At 39.5% G+C, this 27,159-nt stretch overlaps 2 protein-coding genes across 4 annotated transcripts; both read left to right on the forward strand.

Annotated features, from left to right (window-relative positions):
- The first annotated feature begins 3,419 nt into the window (after window positions 1-3,419).
- plcxd2 (phosphatidylinositol-specific phospholipase C, X domain containing 2) lies at window positions 3,420-26,301 on the forward strand. 3 transcript variants are annotated; one of them, XM_088322267.1, is made up of 8 exons: window positions 3,420-3,700; window positions 10,546-10,682; window positions 10,756-10,875; window positions 12,007-12,060; window positions 12,143-12,298; window positions 15,956-16,066; window positions 17,900-18,030; window positions 24,262-26,301. In XM_088322267.1, the coding sequence occupies exons 1-8, from the start codon at window positions 3,598-3,600 to the stop codon at window positions 24,419-24,421; spliced, it is 972 nt and encodes a 323-aa protein (XP_088178393.1). In that variant the 5' UTR covers window positions 3,420-3,597; the 3' UTR covers window positions 24,422-26,301. The 3 variants fall into 3 exon arrangements, with proteins under 3 accessions (XP_088178393.1, XP_088178394.1, XP_088178392.1); XM_088322268.1 differs by having other exon boundaries at window positions 10,594-10,682; XM_088322266.1 differs by lacking the exon at window positions 3,420-3,700 and adding an exon at window positions 10,241-10,470.
- On the forward strand, window positions 7,514-9,294 carry LOC148348530 (zinc finger BED domain-containing protein 4-like). Its single transcript, XM_088322704.1, has 2 exons — window positions 7,514-8,377; window positions 8,583-9,294. Exons 1-2 carry the CDS (start codon window positions 7,546-7,548, stop codon window positions 8,972-8,974), a joined length of 1,224 nt encoding a protein of 407 aa, XP_088178830.1. The 5' UTR covers window positions 7,514-7,545; the 3' UTR covers window positions 8,975-9,294.
- Window positions 26,302-27,159: the final 858 nt, after the last annotated feature.

Raw genomic sequence — 27,159 nt, forward strand, 5'->3', positions numbered from 1 at the left:
GTGTTACAACTTAGATATAACCCTTTTATTTGTGAGTAACGGATGTAATAATAACTTTTGTTTTATTGAAATTCCTGCTGAAATAGGTTGTATAGTTTCTGTATAAGTGTCCTGCAATGATGAGTCCAGCAGTGCCACCTTCTGGTATGTGGTAAGGTTTGGTTTGGCTTTAGACTTAGCGACAGGAAGGTGGGGGTTTTTGGCAGTCTACAACGAGCTGCCAACGGTAAGACACGATCTTTTGGTGCTTCGCAAAAAGTTAATTTTAAACATTAAAACCACAGCTGACAAATCTCTCAACATGCACAGTAATGTGATTGATGTTGTCAAGTTATTTGGATTTATTTTTGTTTTGTTTCTGTCGCCTTTTATGTTAGTTTTGCCGGACGTTGCATATTGTGCTAAAATGCTAATTCCCCTTATAGAGATCAAAGCCAGCAGAGAAGCTTACCACGTGTTGTGTTGTGACTCATTCATTTGCAGGTAAATTGTACCCGTTTTTATACTAATTTTTTTATTATTTCTATTTTCTCATATATATAAAAAGGATGATGTTGGTTAAAATTCAGACTAAAGAAAAATATGTTAAATTCATTGTAAACGTTAAAAAACACTATACGATCCCTTGTTAAAAGTATCTTGTTAAAATGGATGTAAACATGTATTGTGATGGTTGATATTCTAAAATGTATTTTAGGTAAACTGAAAAGAAAGCTCTTGATACGTTTTGGGCAGTCTACAACGAGCTGCCAACGAGGTCAAAGCCAGCAGAGAAGCTTACCACGTGTTGTGACTCATTAATTTGCAGCAACTATAATAAAAACCTCATCATCCAGTCCAGCGTGAATGTGGATTTTTGGTGGGACAGGTACACCGCGGTTACAAATGGTCTAATAAATTGTTTGTTTGTGATTTAAAAAAAAAATAAAAATCTGTTTTTATATCTTGAAATTAATTTTATGATTATCGTACGTGTTGACAAAAAAAACTACCCGTATGAATATCAGTACCAAAATGAGCACGTTATAATACGCTTTCAATGCACACGCATTGCCCTAACGGGGACTTTGACCCTACCAATATGGCCGCAACGTTGGCACGCTAGTTAGCGGGCTACTAGTCTTGTCTTCTGTTTTCTGTGTATATCCAGGGCCGCAGCCCCGCAAACGCACATAACGCGTTCTGCGTGGGGCATTAATTGCCCAGGGGGGGCACCAAGAGAAATCAAGGTCGTGGGAAAAAAGTGTAAAGCGTTGAAAGTGTTGATAATATGGGCTAATATGCTTGAACCAGGGGTGTCAAACAGGCGGTCCACGGGCCCGATCAGGCCCGCTAAGGGATTGAATCAGGCCCGCGAGACAACGCTGAATGAAGCGCAAGAGGAAAACGAGCTGCAGGTCAAAAAAGTCCAATTGATGTTGCCAAAGCCAGGTGCCACTCACAAAGACGCTGTGCTTGTATTTCTTGTTCTCTCTCTCACTCTCTGTCTCTCTCTCTTTCACTCCCCGTCTCTCTTTTTTCTTTCTTTGATCCTCTCTGTTTCTTTCTCTCTCTCTGTCTTTTTACCTTATGTTGCTCTACTTTTTTCTCTTTTCTCTCTTTCTCTCTCTCTCCTTTGCTTTCCCCTTCTTTCTCTCTCTCCTTCTCCTTTCTCCCCCCTATTCCTCTCCTTCTATTTCCTTTCTATTTGTCTTTTGTATGTAGTTATGTATGTTTGCAAGACAAATACACATATTTTCATGTTTGGATTGTTATGAAGAGAATTTTTAAGGGTTTTTATAACATTTATGGTCTGTTATTCCTTTTTCCTTGTAAACCAGAGTTGTTCAACCTTTTGTAGTCACCGCACAGTTTTTGTTTCATTAATAAAGAGACAGTGTGTAATATTTGACCTCCAGAAGTCACTGTATGGTATAGTGTGTTGTAAATAAATTATCAAAATGTACCATTTACCAAATGGTTCGAATTAGTTATCTGACTCCATCAACCAAACACAACGTACATTCACCCAACAATTTGTGTGCTCTCGTTTCTTGAGGGAAAAATGAACAGGAAGCTGACATTTCCACACAGGAGCAGATTCATTTTCCGTAAAAATAGAACTAAGTGAAATTCATCAGAGACGGCTGAAGAAGCGACGTTGGAGTCCCTGGGAAACCCTTTTTCTGAAGTCCTTTAGCTTTCTCCTATTGGCCATCTTCTCCCCGCATAATGGTGTGCCGGCTCCTTCCATGGGCATGCCAAGGAAGACCCCTGGGCTTCACCATCTCATAGACGAGCGTCCCGATGTCTGGGGTCCTCAAAACAACACCGAGCCTTTTTACGTCATCAGGGCCTTTCTTCGTCAACTGTGTCTGGGTGTGCTTATTATCTTATCAGAAGTACGTCCCGTTCCTGCCGTTCCTGTAAGCAACATATTCCACCAGCCTGCCCTGACCTTGTACTACAGCCCAGTCAGTGAATATCTTTTGCATTAAATGTAATTTGTATTCAATTGTATAAAATCCTTTATAGTCAAATGTATAAAATCCTTCAAGTGTAACTGAAAACAAGTGCTAAATAGTATAGGGAAGAATACAAACTATGGCGACTTAAAGTGACCTAAATGCACCATTGTACTTCTCATTTTTTTTGCCCAGCCTTTTTGAGTTTTTGGGGTAGCCGCAGCAGCAAGATGACAGACAATTCGCAGAATAACATGTTTAATAACAGTTTGTTGAGGAAGATGTTTATGATTGCACTGCAAAAAGTAATATATAAAATAAAGTAAAAATCTGTTTTTTTCATTTCTTGCACAGGGTGGATCGTTTCTGTCAACTACCAGAGTTAAGAAAAAAAGAACAGATTTTCTAAAAACATTGATTTGAATTATGGATTTTCTAACGAGCTCCAGTAAACTCATTCAAAATAAGCCCAATCCCACCCAAAAAATTAAGAACAGGAAATTATTCATGCACTATGAAATCTTTCTATCCATCTATCTATCTATGATATGAAGTGATTTGCATTTATACAGCGCTTTTCAAGTCAATGACTTCCCAAAGCGCTTTACAATGTGCTCCACATTTCCCAATAGCGGCCTTGCAGCCATGTAAGGCGCTAACTTGCTTATTGAGGGTATTAGGGGTTCAGTGTCTTACCCAAGGAAACTTCAACATGTAACACGGACGAGCCCGGATTTGAACTGGGATCCCTTGATCCCAAGACGAGCGCTCTACCTCCTGAGCTACTGCCACCCCTATCTATCTATCTATCTATCTATCTATCTATCTATCTATCTATCTATCTATATCTATCTATCTATCTATCTATCTATCTGCTTCTGAGTGGTCTTGATATCCAGGGATAAGAGACAGATGGGTGTCGGGGATAACAAGTGGAATGTCTTCCTAAGAGGATTACTGAGCTAGTTAACCCGCACCACCGGTCCATCAATACCTGAACTTAGAAGACGATATGAGTGCATCGAACATTCCAAAATGTTCTTTAATCGTTTTAAACACTTGAATGGCGAAGAGCAGATGTTCCAGACTTTGCAATCGCACTGCGAGGCTGTCTCCTGACGGGGTTTTTTTTAGCTTTTAGGACTTGGCAGGGATGAAGACTCGTCCTGCCGGCATCGGGAATGTCAACGCCGATTGGATGGGCTCCCTGCCCCCGAAACTTCGCGTCATGCCGCTTAAACACCTTGCCGTTCCAGGTAGGTACATTTTGATCGCCTATGTTTCTTTATCCTCCCTACTCACCGATTTTCGATGAGGTGTTCACGTGATGGAGTGGGCATGGCGTTAGAAATAAGGTTGCATGGACAGGTGCTGGAAGAAGTTGAAAGCTTTAGGTACTTGGGTTGTGATGTGGCTGCAGTTGGTGGATTGGAGTGCGAGGTATTGCACAGAGTGAATCAAGGAAGCAAGGTTTTGGGTGCTCTGAGGAGAGTGATGAGCAACAAGAGTATGAGTATGGATGTTAAGAGGAGACTGTATGAGAGTGTGATTGTGCCGACTGTGTTGTATGGTGCAGACCAGACATGGGGACTTGAGACTTAGTGACTTGGACTCGAGTCGACTCGAGTCGCTGTTTTTATGACTTGTGACTTGACTTGGACTTGGCAATCTAAGACTCGGGACTTGACTTGACTTGAGCCACGATGACTTGAATGACTTGCGTGTTCATATATATATATATATTTCATTATTTAAATAATGTTGACAATTACAGTACGGGATGCGGGCTGAGAAACGCTCTCATGTCACGCCCACTCTGCCCATGCGCCACACACCTCCACGGCAACCACCTGAAGTCAGCATGTCTGCTCCGAGGGTAGTAACTTTTGGCTTCAAAAACTTCTGTGAAGAAGGTAAACGGCGAACAGCGCAGTGCAAATTTTGCAACGGGAAAATTTCGGACAGCCAGACCACCACCTCAAATTTCATCCGACATTTGAAGAGCCATTCTGCCCAGTAAGTGTTTGTCAGTGTTAATATCTGTTTGTCAATGTGTTAATATCTGGTGAGTTGGATGTTGGCTAATGTCTGTGAATATTGTCATTCACCCAGGTCATTTTATCCATACAGTTTAGTTGTAGGCAACTGGACTTCTAATTTGAGCTTGAGGAACTTCCATGAGGAACATCTACAGCTCAATCTCTAAAAAGTCCAGTTGCTTACTCTTTGGTTGTTAGCTAAGAGTGAGCGGCAGGGCGATTTAGCCGCTGCACAGGGGGGTTTCAGTTTATCATTGTGACATTCTTATGCAGAGACGAGAGGTTATCGTAACCTGCGTCAATGATGCTTCATTCATTTACTTTTATAAACATTGCAGTATGTTTGAGTAAAACGAATGCATTTGTGCTCATAGTGCCTCGTCTATCCTACAACGGGTAACGCAAAAGACAAGCCAGGCATATTGAGCTAGGAGCTACGGATAAACGGGCTGTCTAATTGAGAAAATAGGGTAGGCTAAGCGGTGAAGTTGAGAAGGACACGTGCACTGTACATGATCAAAAATCAGGGATGTGATTTGACCAAAGTGAAATTATCTGAAAATTAGGCGGGGGTCTGGGGGCCGCGGGCACCCAGCTAGGTCCAGGGCAGTGCCCTGGTGGGGGGAGAAGTGGGGCGAAGCCCCCCGGAGGTCATGGGTTTTCCGTGTTTTTAAGTACTTTCAATGCACTCAGATGACAAAGAAATAGACAAAACAACAGCATACATTTTCAATGTATTTTGAACTATCCCATATAAAATTACAGTTTAAGTCAACTCAAAATCAGTCACATTAAAAAACATTGGACTGCCTTTGCTATTAAAAACTATCACTGAGAATATCATCATATCTAACTCATGTGATTACTAAGTTAACACATAAATCATGTTGAAGAGTTCAAATTTCATGAACAAATAATTGTATCATGACCAAATGAAAAGTAACTCATATTAGAACATACCATAAATGTCTTTGTTATAGAAGAAGATGTTATCTATAAATGAAAGTACTGTAGTGGGTTGTACATAATTCACCCACGGAACCATTGTTTAGTTAGCGAGTTCCTAGGGGGACTCTTAATTCGGCCGGTTCTAGCCACTCTCGTGTTTGTTTTGTTATCGCCAGTTTAAATGTCATTAAAGCAGCTTTCGTTGGCACCTTTGTTTGACACTCCGCTTACGACTCCCGTCTCTGCTCGCTACATTGGATCACGTCGGGGTCACCAACATTTGTAGATAATTCCTTCTCTAACCAGTCCGATCGAAACTTGTTTTTTTACGATCTTAGCAATTTCTTTAACTCGCGGAGCATCTTTGCGTTCGATCTCGGACATCTTTCTTTAAACACTCGGCAAAAACGTGTGAGAAATGAACAATGGCATACTCCTACGCCTTTATAAGGAGCGCGTTTATTGGTCAACACGGAGACTTCAACCAATCGCAAGTACGTTTCATTTCAGTTACGGAAACACTAAAATGGAACGCTGTCGAGACGAAATCGTTTTTTTTACCATTTAAAAGAATCGGAAATTTTAAAATTTTATTTTTGGAGCGAAAGCGGAATTCCGCGAATTAGCGGAAAAATCACATCCCTGAAAAATGTGTCTTTGCCTTAATGTTATAGTCTCAATCTGCATATAATTTGGAAGTGTTGGCAAAAGGGCACCTTCCACGATTGGGGAGAGTGTGGGGTTGGCGGCAGCTGCAGGGGGATCCGCTCTTTTTCACAGGCATGCTGATCGTACATAGTCAAGTCAAAGTCAGTTTTATTTGCCAGTTCCTTCAAATGTACTTGACATAAAACGGAATCGAAATTACGTTCCACACTGTCCTATGCGTAGACATTGACAACAATAAAGTGCAATAAAAGTGCAACAATAAAGCCTGGCTATCGCGACTATTAATAAACTGTGATAAACGTGTGATAAACTCATCACACGAGTTTAGTCTGGCCAACCATCCGAGAGGCTGCGTTGATCAAATGCCTCTGTGTACTACTGGACTATGCTACAACCAATCAGACTACAACGTCATCACGCTAAAACCGCCTCAATCGTGCAGGCTAGATCAAAAGTTATGCCAGTAGTCTCCAAATCAAATAGTGACAATAATGTTAATCCAATCTTATAATTAAGACCACTAAGTCGACAATTATGGAAGTTTTTTTTGTAGTTTTTTTTTAGTAACTTTTTAGTATAAAAATAAATATTAGCTCATTATTTTCTTTAAAAATTTTGATTTCATGGTTGGAAATGTTAAATAAATTGTTTTATTTATTAACTATCACATGGTTAAGATATACCAGCTTTATGAGCATAAAAAAGTAAAAAAATGTGGTAAAAGCTTCAGTTACAGTTGATTTGATATTAAGTAATATCATCCAGAAGATAGATAAAAAAAAATACAGAAAGTTTCAAACAACTGTTTTTTTAACCATATGTCATGATTTCATGTCTGCCCAACCATACAGGACATCTCATTCTTGTTTTTGCATCTGCTTCACAGATATGCAGAGTATGAAAGGACAAGAAACGCCTGCACTGATACTACACAGCCTGCAATATCACAGTTCATCCAGTCTCGTCCTCTGGAAGCATATTCAGCAAATCATCCCAAACAGAAGTCCATAACCAATGCTATTGTTACAGATCTTGTGATTGGATGTAGCATGCCCCTTTCAATGACGGAAAATAAACATTTCAGGCACTTCATGTCTGTGGTCGACTCCAAATACCAGCCTATCTGCCGCAGAACAATAACTTCAACAATAGAATCACTTGTTGCAGACATGCAAGAAAAGATCAAAGTGATTCTTGCTGGTGTAGACCATGTGTCGGTTACCATAGACATTTGGTCAGATAGGAGGATGCGCGGCTTTTTGGGAGTCACTGGCCATGTCTTAACAACCTCAGAAGGAGTCATGCTGAAGTCATACCTGCTGGCATGCAGCAGATTCAAGGGATCTCACACAGGAGAGCGCATTGCTGAAGCCTTTGATTCCCTGTGTGAGGATTATGGCATTCGGAAAAAACTCGACTTCATAATCTGTGATAATGCTGCGAATATGAAGCGAGCATTTTCAGTCTGTTTTCCGAAGGATCAAGATGACGAAGTAACCGATGATGACAATCTGGATGATGAAGAATTGTGGGAAGACCTCTCCAGAGGTGACTGGGAGACTGTGGACCGCACAATCAACAGAGGAAGCCCTAAACGTCAGCAATGCTTTGCGCATACTCTGCAGTTAGCTGTTGGTGATGGTCTCAAGGATGCACGGATCATGAACAGTTCCTTTGCAAAATGCTCCAAGCTTAGCTCTCTCTTGCATACATCCAGCACCTTTAAAGATGCGTTTGAGGAGAAGTTTGATCAGCGAGGGATACCCGCTGCTGTAAACACACGGTGGAATTCAACTTTCCGACAAGTCAAGGCAGTGCTCTCATTCAGTCACCAGGACTTGTGCAGTGTTGTTCAGAACACGGGACACAGTGAGCTGGTCTTCTCAATTAGGGAGTGGAACTTGATGAAGGAACTTTGTGATGTGCTACAGCCATTTGCAGAGGCCACTGATCTTACTCAGGGAGAGAAGATTGTGACGATTAGCTCTGTCCTCCCCTGTGTATTGTCTCTTAACCACCACTTGGAAAGACTCAAGCCGCAAGTGCGCTTCCTGGGAAGCATGATCCATAGCCTGCAATTCTCTTTGAAGAAACGGTTCCGGGGAATCTTCGTTAATGTGAAGATGTTGTCAGCTGCATCAGGGGAAGAGCTGCCATTTGCAGACCCAGTCTACATCAGGTCAGCTGTCCTGGACCCGGCTTTCTCCATGATGTGGCTTCAGCATGATGTGCTTGTCACCGATGATGTCAAGAATAACATTGTTGACATGGTAAAAGGTCAGTGGATTTTTTTTTTTTAACGTGATGTACACTTAGGCGTGTCACCATTATCAAATTATGGAAATGTAATTCAAAACAGTTATATGAGTATTATAATCCATTTTAGAGATGATTTTGCAAGCGTATCAAACTGTGGATGTTCAATTTTGAATAATGCTCATGAGATCTTACGCTTGCCCTTTTTTTTCTTTGTTTTAATTAGATCTGATTCTACGTGAGGTGCAACCTCACACAACATCCCAGAGTCCTGAATTCCTAGAGGAGGAAAGCGAAAGCCAGCAAGAAGACAGCACTGGCCTATTCTCAGGCTACAAAAAACGCCGCAAGCAGGACCCAACCACCAACCCAGAGACACAACTAAATAACTATTTTTCTCTTTGTTGTGGGCAGCCTTGTCTGTCCTTCTGGGACGCAAACAGGGCTGTCCTCCCTGCCCTTTTTCCTGTTGCAATGAAAGCTTTGTCAGTGCCAGCCTCAAGTTCCCCAGTGGAAAGAGTCTTCAGCCATGGTGGAATCATTATGAGACCCCATCGAGCTCGGCTTGCAGATAAGACCCTGTCTAATCTTCTATTTTGCAAATGCAATACCTTGTAAAAAGGGAATGACTGATGGATATACAGTGACTGAGTGAGTGAGTTAATTTGTGTCATTGTGAGTGAGTGAGTGAGTGAGTGAGTGAGTGAGTGAGTGAGTGAGTGAGTGAGTGAGTGAGTGAGTGAGTGAGAGTGTGTGAGTGTGTGTGAGTGTGTGAGTGAGAGAGAGAGGAGAAATGTAACAAAGTTTAATAATAATAAGCTATTTGTTTTAGCTGTTATTTGTTTCCTCATAAAAAGGGATTGACTTATGGATATACTGTTTGAGTGAGTGACAGAAAGCGTGTGAGAGAGAAATCTGCAAAGAAAAGAGCAAGAGAAATGTGACAGTTTAATCCTCTGTAAGTTAGTATTTGTTTTAGCTGTTATTGTTACTTTGTAAAAGTAAAAAAAAAGTAAAAGTTTGGGTTTCGATCTACAGATCACTTTTTCTGTCAATAAATACCAAATACTGACGATATCACTGTTTGTTTGAGTCTATGATGTATTTTACTGAACATGAGTATTTAGGATACAAATATTTTATTACAGGTTAGGCACATTAGCCAAGGATGATTACTTGATTTCTTATATATTGCCTTTCACTTTATTAAGATCAGATTCTGAAGCTAAAATTACAACAGTACGCCAAAGGTGACTTGACTTGGACTTGACTTGACCTATTACAGGACTTGACTTGACTTGACTTGACACAGCCTGTGACTTGACTTGACTTGACTTGCCCAAGAAAAAAATACTTGGGACTTACTTGAGACTTGCACATGTGTGACTTGGTCCCATGTCTGGTGCAGACACTTGGAGCCTGAGAAGGACATTAAATGTTTTTGAGATGAAGTGTTTGAGGAGTATGTTAGGAGTGACAATATTGGATAGATTGAGAAATGAAATTGTGAGAGACAGAACTGGAGTAGTAGTGGAACTGAGGAAGTGTGTGGATAAAAGAGTACTTGGTTGGTTTGGACACATGGAGAGGATGGATGAGGAGCGAATGTTGAAGAGGATCTACAGAGCAGAAGTAAATGGAAGGAGACCAAGAGAAGGCCGCGATTGACGTGGATGGATGGTGTTATGAGTGCACTGCAGGAAAGAGGTTTAAATCTAGTGAAAGCTAGAGCTATTGTTGGTGATAAGAATGAGTGGAGAGGTGTTGTGAGAGGATAGTAGGATGTTTTGGACGCGTTCTAAGGGATGGGCAGAGCACCTGTATGATGCGGCAGGGGTAAACCAGTGAAAGCGGTCGGGCCCTGCTGTTGAAGAGAAGAGTGTGTCGTGTCACCCTGACATGTCCGCTTTCTTGTGTCCTGTTTCATCTGGAGGGACGAAAGCATGACCAACTTAGGTGCCTAGGTTCCTTGGGTCTTTGGGCATTTGGGTTGTCCATGGTCCAAAAATGTTTGTGTGTGTTTTTTTGCTATTTTTTTCCCCTTTTTTTATTTTCTTTGTTATTGTATGTGTTTGTCTTGCTGTCGGTCTCACCTCTTGAGGGATATAACCAAGGTAGATAGATAGATAGATAGATAGATAGATAGATGTTTCTTTATCCTCCCTACTCACCGATTTTCTCATCTGTAGGTTCTCACGACTCATTCACCTACTGGGTGGATGTGCATGCTCCCGTAGGTCCTGATCAAAAGGTCTATGTCAAGTACCTGGCTACCATGTTTAGCGTTTTAGCCAAGAAAGTAATGGTGAAGTGGTCCATGACTCAGGTACACATCATATATTTCAGCGTAAGTTCTGTTATGGAGTCTGGTAACAAACTTTCATGCTCTGGTTCTGCAGAACTTGTCGTTTAAGGAGCAACTGGATGCAGGTATTCGCTACTTTGATCTTAGGGTCTCTTCGAAACCAGGCGAGCGTGGGCTGGAGATCTTCTTTATCCATGGTCTGTTTGGACACAAGGTGAGAAAAGAAGGATTTATAAATTACAAAAATAGTACAAAAATAAAGGTTCCCATGATTCTGTCACTTGCCCGCTCATTACCCTCACCTGCACTCACTCTTTCAGCCCCAGCTTCCACTCGTTCCCTAATTATCCCTCTCCCTATTCAAGCTCTTCCTTTCCGGTCACTCTTGGTCAGTCCATCAGCGAATCTCAGCGCATGCAAGACAAGCACTTTTGACTCTGGCTCCCGTTTTGATCCAGACCTGATCCTGTATCCTACCTGATTCCATGCCATGTTTCTTGTATCGATCCCGACCACGCTTGCTTCTCCTGTCCCGGCTACCCAACTTGTTCCGAACTACGACCACGCTCTGTTCTCCCATACCGACTACCCGACTTGTTCAAATCCACAATCACGCTTCGTTTTCCTGTCCTGGCTACCCGACTTGTTCCAAACCAAGCTCCGTTCTCCTGTCCCGGCTACCCGACTTACTCCGATCCACGATCACGCTCTGCTCTCCGGACCCGTCTGCCCCACTTACCACCTGTCGCCGGCCGCGAGGGCTTCCTGTCCCTCCTGCCCGTCCGTCAGCGAATCTCAGCGCATGCAAGGCAAGCACCTTTGACTCTGGCTCCCATTTTGATCCGGACCTGTTCCTGTATCCTGCCTGATTTCATGCCCTGTTTCCTGTATCGATTCCTGACCACCCTTTGTTCTCCTGTCCCGGCCACCCGACTTGTTCCGATTTACGACCACACTCTATTCTCCCGTACCGGCTACCTGACTTGTTCAATTCCACGATCATGCTTCGTTCTCCTGTCCCGGCTACCCGACTTGTTCCGATCCACGCTCCGTTCCTCTGTCCCGGCTACCCGACTTGCTCCGATCCATGATCACGCTCTGATCATCCGCCCCCGCTTGTCCCACTTGCCACCTGTTACCAGCCGCGAGGGCTTCCTGCTCCTCCTGCCCAGTGAGCACCAAATCGCTGTCTGTTTCCTCTCACCCTGACTTCCCCGATCCCTTAATAAAGTATTGTGTGAAACGTTACGAATTTGGGTCCACTGCTCTTCCTGCCGTGACAAAAGGTTGATCCAGTTGATTCCGGTATGTTTCCTTGAAGGTGAAATATTTTCCTTTGTCAAAGGTAAGAGATGGCCTCATAGAAATCAACTACTTCTTGTGCAAACACAGTAAAGAGGTAAGGTTTTTATTTTAATACATCTTTAAAAAAACTGCGTCATGTTTAGTGGTGTCACCTCACAATTGGATGTTTGAAACAGGTCATCTTCTTGGATTTCAACCACTACTATGCAATGGGCCCGGCACACCACGAATACCTCATCAAGATGCTTCAAGAGGTTTTTGGCAGTAAACTCTGCAAGAACTGTGAAGTGGAGACCATCACTCTGGATTACCTATGGAAAAACAAATACCAGGTCAGCCCTTCACTACACCTGTGTTTCAATTGATAGGTACCACTCCAGTTGTCAAATGGGTATCATGAAACCAGAACAGACCAGTGGACCCCAGAGCATTCGTTTAAGTCTGTATTAAGGAAGCGTTCAGGGCTTGCTGGAGACGTGATGGCCGTCCGACGTCAGCAGCAGCGCCGGGGAGAATCGTAGTGCGGAAGTCAGGCAGGTCGTGTTTACCGGGTCTGGAGAGGAGATCGAAGCGTGGGACAGAAACAGGTCGGATCGGAGGCAGGCAGAATCGGGTAAGCAGAGTTCTAAATGAACGGGATATCAGGAGAAACACACAGAGTTACAGAATGTACACTCTGACACTGCTCTCTAGACGCAGGGCGCTTAAGAGAGAAGTGCCAGCCAATCAGAAGGCGCCCACCCGGGCGCCACGTGATTGCTCCAGGTGATCTGAGTTAGTAATCATGACAATGGGAGAACAGTACTCATACCCTTGGGAGTATTTGACGGAACTTCAAGAAGTTCCTTGAGATTTTTCAATATATTTTGTATCAAATAAATTGGAAAGCAGTGGAAAGTCACAGAGCTTGCTTTTCTACATACACTGCAAAGAATGAATACCCCAAAGCAGTGTTCTCCTTTCCCCGCGTCCCTGCGTCCTAGACGCATCATTTTTTGCTGGGGACGCATCGTCTCAAATCAACATGCGTCTCCAGGACACAACTTTTTTGACACGAAATTGTCATTATCATTTTTTAACAAAGATTTACCGCACTCCAAACATTTCGTCAGGCAGATCCGGCAGATGTTGTTTTGGTCTCGCGGTTCGAGTTTTCGTCTGCACGCCGTTCTCGAGTTGTGTAGTGAAAGGTCCGTCTCTTTTTAGAGAACCGGCTTTTTCGGCTCAACTCATTAAAGAGAGCCGGTTCTCAAACGGCTCACTTGCTTTGATGCATTATATTATGAATTTTGATGTTGTATAAAGAAGTGAAGAAAAAAAGGAATTATAAAAGGAGAAAATGAAAAAAAAGACAGGTTTGTGGTGATCCCTTTAATCGGTATATTACCAAAAATAATTTGATGCAGAAAATGAATTCATAATTTAATGATTAAAACTGAATGAATATATAGATTTTTATTATATATTTGTCACCGATTTACAATTTCAACCTCGATAACACTAAATTTTGGGGACCTCTGTTGGGACCCATAGATTTTTGAGCATGCGACTCATCACTTTTCAGAGGTAAAATGAGCACTGCCAATGGCCGAAATCTTTCTTTTTATGAACAAAATCAAAGTCAAAAAGGCTGGGTACATTTTTTTTAAATGGTGTGTTTTGATCGCTTTGAGTCTCCCTGGTTTGTATTCTTCCTTGTGCTTTTTAGCACTCGTATACAATATAGCAGGCGTGGACAAACTACTGCCCGCAGGCCACCTGCAGGCTTTTGAATCCGGCCCGCCGAAGAAAAATGGTCAAAGTATATGGATAATATAAATGATCATAAATAAGGTACTACTACTAAAAATATATGTTTTTCTTTGTGCCAGCTTGGTCTTCATTGGCCCTTTGAGTGTATACTACAAAATACTAGGAGAAATGGTACTACATGCTCCTACAAACGTATTACAAAACTAAATATCTAATTAAATACTGGGACCTGATGTTGTCACAATTTGGTATCTTGCCCGCTAATTGCCCTCACCTGCGCTCACTCTTTCAGCCCCAGCTGCCACTCGTTCCCTAATTAGCCCTTTCCCTATGTAAGCACGTCATTCTCGTTCACTCCTTGTCAGTCCGTCAGCGAACCTCAGCGCATGCAAGGCAAGCACTTTTGACTCTGGCTCCGGTTTTGATCCCGACCTGTTCAAGTCATGTATCGATTCCCGATCCCAGATCCCCGCTCCGTTTTCCTGTCTCAGCTACCTGAATCCTGTCTGTTTACCTCCTCTGTTTTCTGTATCGATTCCCGATCCACGCTCCATTCTCCCGTCCCAGCTACCCGACTTGTTCCATTCCACGATCATGCTTTGTTCTCCCGTCCCGGCTACCCGACTTGTTCCTATCCACGATCACGCTTCGTTCTCCCGTCCCGGCTACCCGACCTGTTCCAATCCACGATCATGCTTTGTTCTCCTGTCCTGGCTACCCGACTTGTTGGGATCCACGGTCACGCTTCGTTCTCCCCTCCTGGCTACCCGACTTGTTCTGATCCACGATCACGCTTTGTTCTCCTGTCCCGGCTACCCGACTTGTCCGGTCCACAATAAACTCGGCTCTCCGGCTTCCCCTGTCCTCCTCGCCATCTGTCATCGGCCGCGAGGGCTTCCTGTTCCACCTGACCAGCGATCCAACAGATCGCCTCTAATAAAGCATTGTGTGAAACATTATGCATTTGGGTCAACTGCTTTTCCCGGTCGTGACAACTACAGAACTTCAATAAAAATCTGACATTCAAAATACTACTAAAAAAAAGAAAAGAAAAAAAAACCTACAGTAATACTAAAAACTAAATAACATATGGAATACTTCAAACAGCGACCTAATGTACAATTTTTCTGTAATTGTGGTCATTACAAAAGAAATACTACAAAAACACTAAAAAAAATCAAAATAAAGTCATACTGCGAAACTAAATATCAAATTTTGCTCTAATTTCAAAATCAAACTGACAAATCTAGTCCAAGCGGGATTTTGTGTTATGAAGGCTTTTTATTAGTTAGTAACTACAGTATTTGTCACGAACGAGGGCAGGAAACAGAATTTAGAACCCAATAGCGTAACGTACTCGCAATTTATTAGGGAGAGGAGGAATGCGCGCACACTCGATCCGGGGATTGATGTCTCGCAGAAGTGGATTGAAATCCAAACAAAAGAATGAAAAAATCAGGCTAAAAAAATAAGATCAAACGCAGGCAAATTCACAGACTAGGCATTTCACAGAGTTTAACAGGAGTCTTGCAGAAGTTTCACAGACGCTCAGACTGCCGTGTCCAGCATGGTCGCTGTGGTGACCGGCTGGCCCCGCCCCCCTGGGCACGGCTGCAGTAGATCAGCTAATTTGCGTGTGTGCTATTTAAGAGTGGGTTGTGGGTTTTGCGGGTGCTGGCTCATTGCATTTTCTGTTTTGCATTTTCTGTCTGCATCTCCCGTTCTGTTTTGCTCTGTCCTGTTTTGTTTTGCTCTGTCCTGTTTTGTTCGAGTCGGAAGAAACCTGTGTTTGCACGTTTTTAGTTAAAGCCTGTTTGTTCTGTCTTGTCCCTGAGTTTTGGACGACTTTTATTTTACTAAATAAAAGTTTTGATCGTCAACGCAATTGAGTTCTCCCTTCCTGCCTCCTGCCTCCGTTCTGGTCCGGTCCCCCGTGACACAGACAACTAACGGCTCAAAGGACCGCGTGTAAGTACTCCCAAGGAGCAATCAGTCAACGCGTATCAGCCGGTGTCCATGGGCGGGGCCAATTGAGCGCCATGGCAACCGTGACAGTATTTTGAAATCCATCCAACAGACACTGTTCAAAATGCTTCACGTTGTACAATAAAGACAGGATATGAAGTTGACTTTTCATTATTTTGTCACAGTATCTTCATTTATTCGGAATAAGGTTTGTTTTTTCCATCTTAACCCAACTAGAGTGTTGATATTTGAAGCATGCTTTCCACTTGCAGGTCATAGTTTTCTACCATCATCCTTCAGCCGAAGGTGTTTCTGTCCTGTGGCCTGGCAAGAAAATCCCTGCACCCTGGGCAAACACCACACAAGCCAGCAAACTAATCCATGTACGTTTCTTCTTATCTCATGCATTTGAGAGGTTCGTGTGTGGTGAGGTACGAATAAATGAACCTTCATGTTATTTCTCTTATTTTCTCTTTCTGTCTCCACCTCCTTTTTTTTCTTCTCTCTTCACTCTTTAGTTCCATTGCTCTGTTTCTTTCTTTCTTTCTGTCTCGTTTTCCCCCCTTTCTCTGTCTCTCTATCTCTAGCTCGCTTTCTGTGCATGTCTCCTCTCACTTTCACTCTGTCAATTATTTCTTTCTTCTACTCTTTTTTTTCCGTCTTTCTCACTGTCTCTGTCACCTTCTTTCACCTTCTCCCTCTTTGTCTCTTTCATTCCTTTCTCATCTTTCTTCCTCTCCCTCTCTTTCTCATTTTTTCTGTCTCCTCTCTCTCTCTCTCTCTCTCTCTCTCTCTCTCTCTCCTTCCATCTCTGTTTTTCTATCTTTATGTCCTCTCTCTTTTTGTCATCTCTCTCTCTTTCTCACTGTTGTCTTCTTTCTCCTTCTCTTACCTCATTTCTCTCTTTCCATCTCCTTTTTTCTCTCTATACATATCTCTCCCTCCATCTCCCCCATCTTAATTCACCTGATCTTTCTCTCTCTTTCTCCTCTGTCTTTCAGTCTCATTTTCTAACTCTTTCCCACTCTTTCTCACTTTTGCACTTTTTTCTCTCTACCCCTCTCTCTCTATCTCTCCTTTTCTCTCTCTCTGTCTATCTGTCTTTCTCTCTCTCTCTTTCCCCTCTCTCTCATTATCACTGTCTTTCTCTCTTTTTCTCTGTCTTTCTCTGTCTACATCTCCCTCTCCCTCTTAGTCTCTCTGTCTCTTGCACTCTCTCTATCTGTCTGTATTTTCTCCCTCTCTCTTTTTCTCACTCTCTCTCTGTCTATCTGTCTCTTTTCTCCATCTCTCTTTTTATTCCCTCTATCTCTGTCTCCTTGTCTCTTTCTGTCTGTCTGTCTGTCTCTTTTTATTTTCCTCTCTGTTTTACTGACTCTCTGTCTCTCTCTTAAACACTCTCTCTCTCTCTCTCGTACATACTGTCTCCCTCATTTTCTCTTACTGTCTTTCTCTGTGTGTGTGTGTCTTGCTCTTCCTCTTTGCCTCTCTCTGTCTCTCTCTCTCTCCCTCTCTCTCTCTCTCTTACTCTCTCTCTCTCTGTCTATGTATATCTTGTTTCTCCCTCTCTTTTTCTTTCTGTCTTTGTCTCCTTGTCTCTCTCTGTTTATCTATTCCTCTTTCTTCCCCTCTGTTTTTCTGACTGTCTCAATCTCTCTCTCTCTCCCTCTGCCTATGTATATCTTGTTTCTCCCTCTCTTTTTCTTTCTCTCTCTGTCTCCTTGTCTCTCTCTGTTTATTTGTCTCTCTTTCTTACTCTCTCTCTTTTTCTGACTGATTCTGTCTCTCTCTCTCTCTGTCACATTCTCTGGCTCTCTCTCTGTCTCTCTCTCTCTCTCTCTCTCTCTCTCTGTCTCCTTGTCCCTCTCTCTCTCTTTGTGTCTCCTTGTCTCTCTCTGTCTATTAATCTCTTTCTTTCCCTCTCTCTTTTTCTGACTGTCTCTGTCTCACTCTCTCTCTCTTTCTTTGCCTCCCCCCCCCCTCTCTCTCTCTCTCTGTCTTTCACTCAAGGTTGTTGTAAAGTATGAAAAACGTGAGTTTACAAATCAAAACGTTTAATGAAGGAAATGATACAAAGATATGCCTTAATAAATTCAATTTTAACAGCAAGGATAAAAATATCTAAACTGCGAACCGAGAAAATGCTAGAAAGAGATCATGACATCTTATTCGAAGGTTGTTGTTTTTTTTCATAAACAAAAACATTTTCTGCCCAGTTCCTGGAGACAACTTTGAAGCAACGAGCCAAGCAGGGATCTTTCCACGTTTCCCAGGCCATCCTAACACCTCGGGTCAACACTGTGGCCAAGGGGCTAGTTTGGGGGCTACGCAACTACCTGGTGGAGAAGTAAGACATTTAGCCTTGAGTAGAATATCCTAGCCTAGCTAAAGTTGATTTTACTATTTGATTTTTCAAAGGATCAGGTTAATACCTGTCCAGGGTTGGGTAGGGTTACTTTAACTTGATTACTTTCAATTGGATTACTCCAGTACCAAATATGCTAATAAAAGACAAAAGAAACTAAATAGGAATACAATTACTAAATTTTGTGCAGGCTTGGGGAGTAACGGAATACATGGAACGGCAAAAATGATGCTGGCAAGCTGTTTGGATTTATTTTCATTTTGTTTCTGTCGCATTTGATGTTAGTTTTGCCGGAGATCAAAGAGATCAAAGCCAGGAGAGAAAGCTCACCACGCGTTGTGAGTCATCATTTTATTCGTATTTAGTTTCTTTTGTCTTTTATTAGCATATTTGGTATTGGAGTCATCCAAAAGTAATTGAAAGTAATCATGTTAAAGTAACCCTACCCAACCTTGTACCTGTCAACCTCAGTCGATTGCTCCTCTATTAACAGAGCCGGCGAAACCACTAGGGGGCCCCTAGAGCGGTTATCATTTTAGGTACCAACATTCATTCCCCATTGACACTTTGTGTGTCTACTCAAAAATACTTCCACCGAAATACAACAAAAATGCTACACAATAAATACAAAACAAAATATCAAATATAGTGCTTAAGAACAGGGACCTTTATATTATTTTGCTTTCATTCTGAAAATAAAAAAAGAGTATAGAATCATTACAAAAATACGACTACAAAAATCCTATATTACAAAATACTACAACAGTATTATTTACTCCAAAAAAACTACTATGGAAGTTCTACAAAAATACTACTAAAATACTGCTTTGGTAATACATCAATTATACTTCGACTGAAATACCCCAAAAATACATTATACTATGATACAAAAAAATACTAGAGAAATACTACTACAAAAATACTACTACAAGAGGATTACGACTGAAATACTGCAAACTACACTTATAGTGATACTACAAAAAATCTCCCATGGAAATATCACAAGAATACTACAAAAATATTACAGATATACAACAAAAATTCTCATATGGAAATACTACACAATACAACAGAGATAGTATAAAAATACTAAAAAAAATATACAGCAGTGATAGTACAAAAATACCATGATTATAAAACTACTGTAATAATACTAAAATACTACAAAAAATCTACTTTTGAAATGCAACAAAAGTACTACAGAAATACAAAAAACTAGGACTATGGAAATACTACATAAAAATTACTACAAAAAATATTGCAAAAAATAAAACTACAGTAACACTACAAAAAAATACCGAACCTTAATAAAAATCCGACTTCAGAAATACTAAAAATAAAACAATTAAGTTCTAGTATGGATGCAAATGATCAAGTAATAGGGGGCCCCAAATATAATTTGGCTTAGGGCCCCATGAGGCCCTAATAACAAAAGATACAAACACAATGTGGCACCTATTCACTCACAACAATAGAAACTAAATAGAACAAAAACAAAGATAATTTTTTTTTTTTCATTGACTAAATAAACAACACAAACACATTTTTCAGTATTATTAGTTCTTCCCCACTTTCAGTCAATTCATTGTCGCTTATTGTACGTAGTAGTATATTTATTAAAATAAATCGGTACAAAAATTGTTATACGAAAACTTAGCAAAAGTGGGGAAAACGTATAATTAGATAGGTAGGTAAAAGATCACGCATATAAAGGAAAAAGAAGAATAGTTTGGGTCTATGTATGCCCAATAGAGGGCAGTAAAACATCTCACATGACCATTTATTATAATTGCATTGGTTCGGAAAGGGGGGGGTTAAAACTACAGCATTGTTAAATTACGTTTTTTTGTTTTTTTAAAGAAAATATTTACATAAATTCAATTTTAATTTAAAATAGTGGTCGATTTCAAACAAATTTCTATTTTGGGGTACAGATATTTACTGTTGACATTCAAAAATATGATGCTTATATTATTTTGCGAATAAAATATTGTTTTGTATTTAGAGAATTGGGAATATTACTATATGAGTAATACATTTAATACATTTTTAAAAATATAACCAACAGAGTAAGATTGTTTTTGCATTATTTTTATTGTTTATTTTATATGTATTTCACCCTAATATATTACGATTAATTGAATAAACCATAACAGAAAAAAATGAATTATTTTGTGCATTATTGTATTGATTCCCTTTTATTTTTACTTTTTTTCTACTATTTCCTGTACTTGTAAGAAAAATCAGCACCATGTACTTCCAACACGGGATTTTTTTGCGTCATTTCTATAATTTTATATTTTCAACTTTCCTTTTTTAGTCATATAATAATAATAATACTACATACAATGGGTAGAACCACCTAATATAGCAGATGATAGATTATTTAGCTCACCTTATGTAGTTTCACTGTTTTTTTTAAATCATGAAATAAAATGTGCGATAAGAAATATCTACAAATGAACCAAATTAACTGATATTGTTTTTGTTGTGACAATTTTTGACGTCCAAAAAGTGGAATAAAGTTGACAAATTTTTAACAAATAATTTTATAGGTATTTTTTTGTAAATGCCCTAATATCTCCAACCCGAAAAGCATTTGACTGGTTAAGAGTACTGTGCTGGAAAAAAAATGGAGAACCACTGTGGTATTGGATAATTATCTGAATCAATATATTAATATAGGATCTAGTTTGCAGTGAGTTTAGTAAAAAAAAAGAAAAAAGAGAAAGACAAAGAGAAAAACAAAACAGAGATAGCTATATTATATAGGTATAATATATAGATATATTATATAAATGATATGATCTAGATATATGTGTGTCAATGGTGTAGTATTTTATCTTGTGTTTAAAATTAAATTATTTTAGGATTTTTGAGTGCCAATTGCATTTATTTCAGATTTTTTGGGGGTTAATTTATGTGTCCAAGTAGCTAAAGAGCACCACTCTACACTAGCTTGGAATGAGTCAAGGATCAATTGGATATTTACAACTTCTTACCCTTTAGGATGCTACCCTGAGATGAAAACAAAATTTGAAGCAATTTCCATTGATATTTTTACATTTGCAAGCAAAACCGGTCACGTTTCAGGTAACAAACCATGACCAGATGCTCCGGTGAGACTGGAGCCCTAATTTGGCACCTCTTAGGAAACTGGAGTTGTTTATCGCCCTTAAGAAAAACACGCAGACTTCCTGGTTTTGTTCTGCCAGCCGAATATTTGAAATAAAAGGGCGTCTGACATGCGACAGTTCTGCTTCGTGTTCGAACGCCTCTGTGGAGGAAGTCGATATGTTCAACAAGGTTTAATTACCTTCTAACAATAAATAAAATTGTTTTGAAAGAGGGGTATCAAACATAAATCCCGTAGCAGAACCAGGACCCGCCAACAGATTTAATCCGGCCCGTGAAACAATACTAAGAGAAGCGCACGAGAAAAATGACCCGCATCGTCTCAATGACCTGCAATTTTAAATATGTGCACTGGATGTCACCAAAACCACACACAAATTCACTTCACGCACTGTTGCTGTAGTTGCTGACCACCGTTTATTAACCAGAGAATATTTCAGGAAACACCCATCGTTTTGTTCATCCATCCATCCATTATCCGCACGGCTTATTCTCAGTAGGGTCTCGGGGGTGCCAGAGCCCATCCCAGCTATCTTAAGGCATTGGGCAGGGGACACCCTGAACTGGGTGCCAGCCAGTCGCAGGGCACTCAGAGACAAACCAATTAAATTGACATGCATGTTTTTGGAATGTGGGAGGAAACCCACGCAGGCACGGGGAGAACATATAAACTGCACATGGGGAGGCTGTGGTAGCTGGACTTGAACCCTGAACTTCCGCACTATGGGGCTCCATGCTAACCACCTATCCAACGTGCAGCCCATCCAATGTTATTATACTTAAAAAATAAAAAAAGTCAAGTCTGGCTGTTAAAGGTACACTATTTTAACAAACCTGTGGGTTAAAAACCGGAATTGGCAAGCTTTTACCAAAACAGATAATTCGTGCGGTTTATCCACGCACAAAGACTTAGTCTCACTTCAAAATAAAGCAGCCATAGACAAAAATACTTGTCTCGAGTCAAGATTTTTTTGTTTTTGTTGTTGTTGTTTTTTTTTTTTAAATAAGGGCAAATTTAAGGCGAAAAAAATCAGTAGTGTGGGTAGATTTGTCTCTCTTAACCGCAACACTTGGTGCTAAACAATGCTTTCTACCCACAGTGATTGAAAATGATGGTAAATGGTCTGCATTTATATAGCGCTTTTCAAGTCAATGAAGACCTCCCAAAGCACTTTACAATGTGCTTCACACTTACCCATTCACACACACACTCACACACCAATAGCGGCCATGCGTTTATCTCCAGTGTTGGGCATGTTCCTTTAAAAAAGTAATTCATTATAGTTACTCACTACTTTTTCCATAATAACAAGTAACTGAGTTAGTAACTGTCTTAAAAGTAACTAGTTAAGGACCTAATAAAAGGCGCTCCGTAGAGAAAGGAAATTGAGTAACGGGTAACAAAAATACAGTCCCGAAAAATGCGTGACTGGATTTATACAAAGGTCTTACTATTCAGAACGAATATGTTGATGGTTTTGGGTGGGTGGTGCGTACGGGCATTGACGTCAACGATCTGATGCTGAGGATCTGTCCAAGTTGTCCTTGAATGTTAGAGCTATAATGGAAATTATATCGGTGTCTTTGCAGAAGTATAAAGAACCTTTAGCTTCTTTTTTAATAGAGAAGCAAAATGGCCAGGGCTGATAGAAGATTGGTTTCGGCTGCTCAGAGTGCACGGTCTTTGGGAGCAGCAGCACCCAATTGGGCCACCAGAGGGCGTTAGAGATCTCACAAAAGCAGACCACACGAAAGAAGATTTTTATCAATTTTGTTTGTATTTATTGGTGGTGCCTTGACGCGAAACCTAGCCAAAGACACTTGCGGAGGTGGTTCAGCGGTTTCAGAGCCTATAAATCACACACCCATGAAAATTGTGATTCACATAGTAGTTTAGATATAGCCAATCCCCCAAATTCAAGTAAGCGATTACATAAAAAAATAATGAAAGAAAAAGACATTAAGTCATTTGCACTTATATTTGTGTAAAATTTGAGTGAAAAAGTTCGCATAAGTTCAATTGTATTTCATTTTTTTTTAAAATTCAAAATTCTCATTTGATTGATACTACAAAATATTAAATCTAAGTGAAGGGAAAATATTAAAAGAAAAAAAATCCTTTTGTCAAGACCAAAACGGAGATAGGACCAACTTGAGTTGCGTTTCACACAAGTTTTATTGGATGAAAGAGAAAAGGTTGCGCCCACGATCCGGCGATTGCTGGACACGGGAAGCAGGTCGCTCTGAACGCGTAAGTGGATCTTCCGTGGCGAGCGATGGCGGTGTCAGGAACCGAAAAACGGGTCAGTAGCCAGGACAGGAGATCAAAAACTTGCTCGGAGTCGGAAGTGTAAGCCAGGAAAGGAGAGTAGACGTGGTCGGGGACAAAAGAGGTCGAAACCCGGGACGGGAGAATAGACGTGGTCAGGATCAAAAAACGGGTCGAAGCTGGGGACAGATGGGAGCTAAAAACAGGTGGGAGTCAGGGTCGAAAAAGGCTTGCCTAGTGTTAACTGAGGTTTGCTGACGGACCGACAAAAGGGGACAGATAGGAGTGGGTTTAAATAGGGACAGGGAGCCAATCAGAGTCCGAGGCAGTTGGCGCCAAAGGAGCGGGCACAGGTGCATCACATCGGTAATCATGACACCTTTATCGTTTTATAATCTAATCTTATATCCCTGAATCGTAATTCAGTGGTGAGTTTGTGCAAGATCCACAGCCTTCAGGTAAGGCACACTTTTTATATTATAAATTTTCAAGTCAGGCTCCCCTAAAGTACTATTTTTTACTATGTCAAGTCAAGTCATGTTTATTTGTATAGCCCTTAATAATAGAGAGTCTCAAAGGGCTGCACAGACCACAGACTATCACAAACTACTGTTATTACAGCATCCCCTGATCTAAAACCTACATGAGGGCAAGGAAAAACTCAAAAACCTCAGCTTGAGCTATAGAATATAAGTGTGTTGAAAGCCTAGATTTACACAGTTCCATCGAGGTTGCAGATCGAATCTCAGAGTGCAGAGCGTTCCATAGAGCAGTTTGTTCTAAAATATCCGTTTTTTTCTTTGAACCAGAAACCTGCCGGCTATCATGTCCTGGGTGGAGGTCCAGAGGCCCGGTTCGGAGGGGGTCAACATCATCACGTCTGACTTTGTGGAACTCACTGACTTTGCAAACGTTGTTATCAAACTCAACAATTTGCTGTTGTCTGAAAAAGAAGGAAAGGCAAGATGACAACAGCTCTTGTCCGGATTTATTTGTGATCTGCTGCTGGTTTTTATGGAGGACCGATCCTGCCATACTATGTAGGAATACATTTATAAATAAATATCTACAAATATACGCCAGGTAGCGAATACATGAACACAAAACTAAATCACCTAATGCCTTTTTAGATCATATAAATGCAAGTTATTAATTTGTTTATGCGTTTGTCCTTGTTTTGTGTGTATTTAATTATGTATTTTTTGGGGATGGATCAAACTGGCTGAAGTTTTCTCCAATATTTGATTTGTTCAGTATTGTAAGTGAAAAGCTCAGATAACTCATTTAAATAAGATTTTGTTGTGACAAAATACAAGACAAAATAGATACCGAAACAAATAATAGACAAAATAAATGCTAAAATACATTACAAAATTCATTATTAAATACATGACACAATACATGACAGAATACACAACAAAATTAGCACCGAAATAAATACATGATAAAATAAATGATAAAATACTCAATATAATACATGACACAATACACGACAAAATACACAACGAAATAAATGATAAAATACACAAAAAATACATGACCAAATACTTGATAAAATACATGACAAAATAGATACTGAAATAAATATTAGACCAAATAAATGATAAATTGCGCAACAAAATTCATTATTAAATACATGACACAATACACGACAAAATACACAACAAAATTAATACCGAAATAAATAAATGATGAAATAAATGATAAAATGCGCAATAAAATACATGACAAAATAGATACCCAAATTAATAAAAGACAAAATAAATGATAAAATACACGTCAAAATCATTATTAAATACACGATAAAATACAGAATACACAACGAAATAAATCATAAAATACACCAAAAATATGTGACAAAATACTTGACAAAATACATGGCAAAATAAAAACCAAAATAAATAACAGCCCAAATAAATGCTAAAATACATAACAAAATTCATTATAAAATACATGGCACAATACACGACAATACAACTCGAAAAGCCTTTGACTGGTTAATTATCTGAATCAATATATTAATACAAAACAAAATTAATACAGAAATAAAAAAATGATAAAATACTCAATAAGATACACAACACCATACATGACAAAATACACGACAAAATAAAGAAATACATAAAAATACATGACAAAATACTCAACAAAATTAGTACCAAAATAAATAAATGACAAAATAAATGATAAAATACACAAAAAATACATGACAAAGAAAATACCGAAGTAAATAAAAGACAAAGTAAATGATAAAATACACAACAAAATTAATTAAGTAAATGACAAAATAAATACCAAAATAAATAAATGACAAAATAAATGATGAAATGCTAAAAAAATACACAAAAAATACATGACAAGATATTTGACGAAACACATGACTAAGAAAATACCGAAATAAATAAAAGACAAAATAAATGATAAAATCCACAACAAAATTAATTATCGAATACATGAAAAAATAACTACAAAAATAAAAAATAAAAAACTCATTAAAACAGATAATAAAATACACAAGAGAGTACACAACCAAATTCATTAAGTAAATGACAAAATAAATACCAAAATAAATAAATGACAAAATAAATGATGAAATACTAAAAAAATACACAAAAATACATGACAAGATATTTGACAAAACACATGACTAAGAAAATACCGAAATAAATAAAAGACAAAATAAATGATAGAATACACAACATAACATAATTATCAAATACATGACAAAATGAATACAGAAATAAATAAATGACAAAATAAAAGAAAACAATACTCATCAAAACAGATAATAAAATACACAACAGAGTACATGACAAAACTCACAAAAAAATAAAAAACAAAATAAATAAATTGAAAAATACACTACAACAAAAAATACACTACGCCCAAATATAGAACAAAATAAATACTGAAATAAACAAATGACAAAATATATGATGAATATAAATAAATGAATTCATTGCATTTATTATATATACATATAGATATTAGGTGATTATGTGTTCATTTATTTGATTGGCATATATATGTAGATATATACCTATCTATACATTTGTTTCTTTATATGGACAGATTGGTCCGCCATACCTACAGTATTTGCTGTTTGTGTGGTCAGTCTAAAAAATTGCCTCATAGAAAACGTTTTATATATTTTTTTTACAGTTTTGTTGCATTAACGGCTTTTAGAAACCTCACTGTTTCCAAAATTGTTGTCCTTTTCGCTGCTCATCCCATGTCAATGATAATTGTGTGTTGTACATATATTTAAAGGGCACTGTGTGATAATTGAACATCAGATGTTGCTGTACTCTGTAGTGCGACCAAAAAGGTCTGCTACAAAGCACAAGGAAGAACACGAACCTCAGAGACATACAAGTGCTGCTCAGTGCTCTCTTTGAGTCTCCTTATTTTGTATTCTTTCTTATGCCTTTTAGCACTTGTTTTTAGTTCTTGTAATCGACAGACTACAGCGACATCCTGTGGTCGAATATTACACAGTGTCCCTTTTTATTGACTGAGTTGTACAATGTACACAGCTTTCCTGTGTCTGTACTGAAGTTGCTGTTTTTTTAGACCCTGAAAGTATAAAAGGCTCCATTTGCAGCTCGACTTGGTTAAAAAAGTTAAAAAAGACATGAAAATAGTAGTCAAGTCAAGTCAAGTCATGTTTATTTGTGACACCCTTAATCACAAGGAGTCTCAAAGGG

This window comes from Urocampus carinirostris, chromosome 18 (assembly GCF_059441175.1).
Source record: "Urocampus carinirostris isolate Australia breed hairy pipefish chromosome 18, RoL_Ucar_1.0, whole genome shotgun sequence".
Classification (NCBI taxonomy): domain Eukaryota; kingdom Metazoa; phylum Chordata; class Actinopteri; order Syngnathiformes; family Syngnathidae; genus Urocampus; species Urocampus carinirostris.

Coding starts and splice junctions, on each gene's coding strand:
- LOC148348530 (XM_088322704.1), top strand. CDS start 7,546: ATGAAGCGAGCATTTTCAGTCTGTTTTCCGAAGGATCAAGATGACGAA. Junction 8,378..8,582: donor CATTGTTGACATGGTAAAAG/GTCAGTGGATTT, acceptor TGTTTTAATTAG/ATCTGATTCTACGTGAGGTG.
- plcxd2 (XM_088322266.1), top strand. CDS start 10,353: ATGGTCCAAAAATGTTTGTGTGTGTTTTTTTGCTATTTTTTTCCCCTT. Junction 10,471..10,545: donor TCTTGAGGGATATAACCAAG/GTAGATAGATAG, acceptor TCTCATCTGTAG/GTTCTCACGACTCATTCACC. Junction 18,031..24,261: donor CGCAACTACCTGGTGGAGAA/GTAAGACATTTA, acceptor TCTTTGAACCAG/AAACCTGCCGGCTATCATGT.